Source organism: Apteryx rowi, unplaced genomic scaffold (assembly GCF_003343035.1).
Source record: "Apteryx rowi isolate R43461 unplaced genomic scaffold, aptRow1 scaffold_248, whole genome shotgun sequence".
Lineage (NCBI taxonomy): Eukaryota > Metazoa > Chordata > Aves > Apterygiformes > Apterygidae > Apteryx > Apteryx rowi.
The window spans coordinates 1,294,519-1,300,518 of NW_020448841.1; the positions used below are offsets into that span (position 1 = coordinate 1,294,519).

The 6,000-nt window shown below is 43.5% G+C and overlaps 1 protein-coding gene across 5 annotated transcripts in view; it reads right to left on the minus strand.

Annotated features, from left to right (window-relative positions):
* The window catches only part of SKAP2 (src kinase associated phosphoprotein 2), a 124,149-nt gene extending 118,468 nt beyond the window's left edge, over positions 1 to 5,681 (minus strand). For 3 of the 5 annotated variants that reach the window (XM_026066770.1, XM_026066768.1, XM_026066767.1), the window contains exon 1: positions 5,562 to 5,678. In XM_026066770.1, the coding sequence (XP_025922555.1) occupies positions 5,562 to 5,610 (49 nt within the window). In that variant the 5' untranslated portion in view covers positions 5,611 to 5,678. Of the gene's footprint in view, positions 1 to 5,561 lie in introns of all 5 variants that reach the window. The other 2 variants (XM_026066769.1, XM_026066771.1) reach the window with 2 other exon arrangements.
* Positions 5,682 to 6,000: the final 319 nt, after the last annotated feature.

The following is a 6,000-nucleotide window of genomic DNA, read 5'->3' on the forward strand; positions in this document are numbered from 1 at the left end:
AGAAATGAGAAAAGACCAAGCTGTAGCATATTAAGCATACGATGAAAAAAGCACACTAGCACAAATCATGATCAAGTTAAAGTGATTCCAAATGAACGACAATAAAAAATGTTAAGGATTAACCTAAAGATTTACACTGTATGCCACATCATGCTGCATCTATTGTAGTTTGTTGACATATGATTGGGAAAGAAACGTAAACCCAGTCAGATGAGAAAGATAGACTCCACGTTAATTGAAAAAGACAAACTAAGTGAGTAATGAGTATATAAAAAATAGCCTATGCCATTTTTATCACCCATATATGACACTTATTCTCAAATTTATGGCAGAGACAATTGAACTGTGTTTCAAATCACGGGAGGTTATTTTTTACCAGGAAGGCCTCTGCACATTTTTTCACCTCACTGTTTCTATTCTTATTCCATTACTATTGAAATACATACATATTACCAAAGCTGTAAATACATGTCTACTTAGAATATGTCTACAATAATCGCCCTGGCTTATTTTGTGAAGATGGATTCTTCTGCAAGAATCAGCATTCATTACACCCATGGAAATCTGAAAATAATACTTTAAACAAAGAAGAGTAAAGTTTTCAACAACAGTATAGTATTAAAATTGAACCAGCCAATGAAGAAAAGCTACGTTGCACCTAGGCGATTTTTCCTGTGATAGGAAGGTAAGGAGCAAGTCCAGCAACAGCTAACAAGGAGGTCAAAGAAGGACAGTTAGTTTTCTGGGCATCAGGGGTAAATATTAACTACTGCATCGCCCCAAAATAAAAGGTAAGCATAATTAAACTCTGACTCATGCAGTGGATCCACCATCTTGTAGTTCTATCATCTTGCCTTCTCCCGCATGCTATTTTCCAGGATGGAGCTAAACAAGTGGATAAATTACGTTACTTTGAAGAATGTAGGGGGAATACAGTGAAATATGGCAATTAGGGCAATATGACTAAAGATTTTAAAAACCTGAATAATGTCTAGGTGGAGATAGTCTCAAAGGCAAAACCAGAGAGTTTGCATAAGATCTTTTTGTTTAGTAGAACAAGGAAAAATGGATATAGGAACTAGATATTAYGTTCCGTATGGACTAGAGAGAGTCTCATTACATCTGCATGAAAAAAGATCTTAGTAACTTTCTAAATATGAGTACAGAAGTTTCATTTTCATATTGGAAATGCTGCAAAGCATGAAAGCAGAAGTGAAAAAAATACATCCTTCTACAGTCATAGATGTCACAAAGATAAGAGAAAAAAGATTTTATTTATACATATAATGATCATGATGCCATCAAAATCTTTTAAAAATAAAGAATTCTTAACTCTTCCAATTAAATCCCCATTACTAAAAACATAGTTAAAAAACTTAAGAAATTTTTTTCAATCATGATCACCAAAGCAACCAGTATAATTTATGTTACAGAAGAAGCAATATGCCTTTGGGGAAGAAGAAACCTCCAAAAACTTTTTCAGCTACAGACAAGTCGAAACTTAGAGTGTGCATCAAGGAATAAGGAAAAACAAAAATAAGCAGGCCTCCAACAATCTGGCAAGAAGAAAAAAGAGAAACAAGTAACACCCCACTTTGCCAAACCAACACCCACAAAGAGATCCTGAACATAGAAACATGAGAGGATGCCTTTTTCAAAAGAAGAAAAGATACAGCAGCACTGGGCTTCCTTCAGTAAATTCCAAAAATTCACATACCTGTGTCTCTGCACCTTCCAGATGGTAAGTGGTGAAAAAATTACACACACTGTCACACACCTCCCAGGTGTAAAGCAGGAGGGAAGAGGACAACAAGCTGACTTCATCTTCTCCCCAAAAGCTCAACTCATGACCAAAGGGCCCTGTTTCTGTCTCCGATGTTTCCCTCCACCACTTAAGGAAGGCAGAAAAGAGAGAACGGCATTGTGCAATCCCAGCACTTCTCTGCAATAAGCCCATTGCCGCACTGACCTTCCCCTTCAGCTTTACAGAAACAGCTTCCTCCTGCTTCCAACCAATGTACTTAGCCCTGAGCTCAAGCTGTGTTTCTGCCTGGAACATTTCAGCGCCACTGACATGCAACTGTAATGACCCTGCCAGCATGTGTGACAGAATTTGTGACAGAATTTGTGCGTTAAAGATATAATATTGTTTAGGTTCAAAGTAAAGCACTCACAAGTCAGAAAGTTTCCTGTGCAACTTTAATTCACCCCCCAGTGTGTTTATTCCCATTATCACAATGTTTAACTACAGGAGCACAAAGTATGCTTTCCAGCAGGACCCCTACTTGTTCAGCGTATGGGGGGACAGTACCCTGGCAATCAATCAAGGCTAAGCAAGGATAAGAAAATCCATATGATCGCCCACACCATTTGTTGCGGAAGTTGGAAAAGCATAGGCAAAAATACTGAGGAGAGCAGGAAGAGTGCAATATTTAAAAGATTTTGTACCTGTCCCTGCCCCACTGCTATGCAAATGTTGCRTTAAGAAGAACTGTTTGTCTTGAGCCATTAGTTAATGTTCCCAACGTGAGCCTGTTCTCCCCAGAACCTGACATGAAGAAGTGCCAGGCACTCATAATGGCCATTGAATAGAGACATCCAACTGACATTATTTTACTGGAGAAACCAGCACAGCACGGATGCAGGTGAATTTGAATTCTAATTCTGTTCTACCATTGATTATTTTTTGTGACCTCAGATCACATCTTGTTTATTACACTAATTTTACCAACAGGAAAACAATATTCTCTCATCTCAAAGAGGTGCTGAATCAATATTTGTGAGCCATTAAAATAATACATTAAGAAGCACCCTCAAAGAAGAGCATACAAAAATGAATAGCTATTTACTGCAGTCTTTGAATTGTGTAAGGGTTGCTAAATTGATAATAAAAATATTACAGAGCTCCCTTCCCTCCTCCATTACCATATATATTCAGTACATGAATAGGGTGAGCAAAAAGCACGAGACTACATAATTAAAGATTACCAGAACCTAAATGTGGTAGCAAACGAGCTGCTCACACAAGTTGAACTATTCTAGTTTCTAACTTCCATGCACTTGAGTTGTAATCTATAAAAAAGGAAGGAGAGGTTAACACACAAACTGCAAAAAGTAATCCGGGGGAGGGGGGAGGAGGGGTTGGTTGTTGTTTTTTTCCCCCCCACAAAGGGATCAAGTTATTGAATTTTTAAATTGCATAGCCACTACTATTTTTACATTGTTTTCCCCTTGATAATTCAGCAAGTAAGGATTAAAAATTCCAAACTATTATTTGTTCCTCACTGCCCCATCTCCACCCTGCTAAATTTCTGCCTAATCCATACATCACTGCCATAAAATTAACAAGTGTTGAGCTCATTTTGCATCAGGTCCCAAAATCAAGCTGTGTGTGAATGCAAGCTAAATTGAATGCATCTCTAAGACAATACCAGTATGTTATGTATTTAYACAATCATGATTATAAAAAAAGAAAGATTTAAAGATTTTTAGTAAATCATTCCATTCTCTTTTTAACTTTGGTACTACAGACAGCAGTAATAAAACTCTCTCTTCTTCTTCTAGAAAAACTGAAGCTTGTACTCACACTAGACACCTGTATATAACTTAGACCATTGATCTTAGTGTCTCTGAAAGAACATGTACACATACTCCTTGGGGAAAAACAGGAGTTCTCAGCCTCACTTCAACCTCTGTATTGCTCTCTCCATTGGACACCGGATAAAGATGAGGAGAAGGACACCGGATAAAGATGAGGAGAAGGACAAGTTACCTAGAAGAGGCACCATGACAAAAAACAAAACATAGTTTCAAATTATCCCATCTGTATAGACCTCCCCAACCCCCCTCCCTCAATCCTATCATCCTAAACTTATAACAGTGGAAAGTTTCTAAGAGCACAGCTTTACCAAATGTGAAGTATATTTACAGCTCTGGCACAAAAAACTACTACATGTGATCATAAGTCCAGAATACACTAATGCCATGGAAATAAGCAAGGTTTGGAAAGGCCCTCCCTGGTGCTTTTTTTTTTTTTTTTTTTTTAAATGATCAAGAACCTATCTCCCATGATAGGAAATCATCATAATGATTCCTTTTTTTCTGGTGACCTTTCATACAATATTCTACTACAGCGGGTATGATCTGCAAATAACGTACTTACAAATACAAGTTACCAAAACATTTCAGAGAGCTGGCAGAAGTGCTTTAAAGATGAGAAGACTGGTAAAATCAAAATGTTTCAAACATGAACTCCTACAATCAAAGTTCTTAAAAAATTTTAAGAAATAAAAACACAGTCTTCAAAGCTGATGAACTGCTGTAGATTCTAGTAGTTGCCTAGCCATGTAATCAGGTACTTATTTTAGAGGCAAGCTTTTGAAAAGAATGGTTAATTTTAATGGCTCAGCCAAAGCTCAAGATGTTCTTAAGCCAGAAACAGAAGTTGTCAAAAGAAAAATTCTCCTGCTCCAGTTGAAGTAGTTTCAGGATAGCAAAGCCTTTTATGCCTTTCTCCATAAGGATAAAAATCCCCCAAATGGGAAATATGCAGTTTATTTTACCACCACCACCAAAAAAAACCCAGAAAAAATAAAATGTAAGGTTTTACACATGAGAACAACACCAGTATTTTTAAGTCTCCACTAACACTACTGCAGATAACATTTCATGGTGAGAAATCATTCCATTACACTACTCTAACATATCCAGGAGAACATGGGCAGTCGCATTTTAACCCAAAGTTGTTAGCCTGAGCATATTTGATTGATATGACCATATGCCTACAATACAGGAACATCTTAATTCACTTCGACCACACTGGCCTAAACTGTTTAGCATGGATTTTTTTCTTTTCTTTTTTTTTTTTTGGGGGGGGGTGGGGAGAGGGAAGCTAATTTGGGAAAACCGTCCTGGTGACACCAGGACAACACGCTTCAAATTTCAGAAGTGGCTGACAGGCCACCTACACGCCTCAAAGAGGAGAAACTTTCATCTAAGCGGCGAGTAGCTAACTCAGGGACCCAAACCAGTCCCACGGGGCTGGCTGGCTCGCAGGCCCTTCCGCACGAGCCCCAGAAGCCCAGCAGCCACGAGTAACTTTGCATCACTGTCACACCCCCGGCAGTTCCCGCACAGCACCCCACTGCCTCGCCCTCCGCGGAGCGGTGAAAGCGGGGCGCCGCAGCACGGAGGGCTGCAAGCGCCGCTGCTCGCCCCGGGCCAGGCGCAGGTGCCCAGCGGGGGAAGCGGTCGCACGGCCCGGCCCGGCCCGACCCCGCCGCCTCGGAGCCGGCAGCGGCAGCCCAGCCCTTGGGGAAGCAAACCGCGGCCGCGCAGCGCTACCGCTGCGGAACCGCAGATGGAGGGAGGAAGTAACCAGGGAAGAAGGAACTGACAGGGAAAAAATAAGTAAGTAACTCCCCACCACCATCACCGGCTCCCCAGGCGCCGCGGGGCTGCGGCACAGCCCCCCTCCCCCCGGGCGCCCCGTAACGGCGGCCGCCGCCGCCCRCCACGCCGCCACGAGCCCGCCCCCCGCCAAGCCCTCCCCCCGGCCTCACCTGCCAGGAGGCTGCAGACGTCCTCGGGGATGGCGAGCGCGCCGTGCATGCTGAGGGCCGCGGGCGGGCAGGCGGCGCGGCGCGGCGCGGCGAGGCTCGGACCCGGCCCCGCCAGGGAGAAAGCGGCGGCCCCGGCCGCAACGGCAACGGACGCGCCGGGCCAGGAGCGGCGGGGGCGGGGCGCGGGGCGGGGCCGGGGGGCGCGCTCGCTTTCCTTTCGCTCTCCCCCCAAGCCCTCCGGGGCTGCGCATGCGCTTCGCTCTCTCGCTCCCTCCCTCCCTCCCGTGTTTACAGCGCTGCTGGGCTTCCCCCTCAGCAACGCCCCTCCTCGGAACAGCGAGCCTTCCACGTGACCGTTCCCAGCGGCCATTTAGAGTGAGAGCACCGTGCAGGCGCGTCCCCTTTGCCAGCATCAAACATGGCGCTCAGCGTTGGCCAT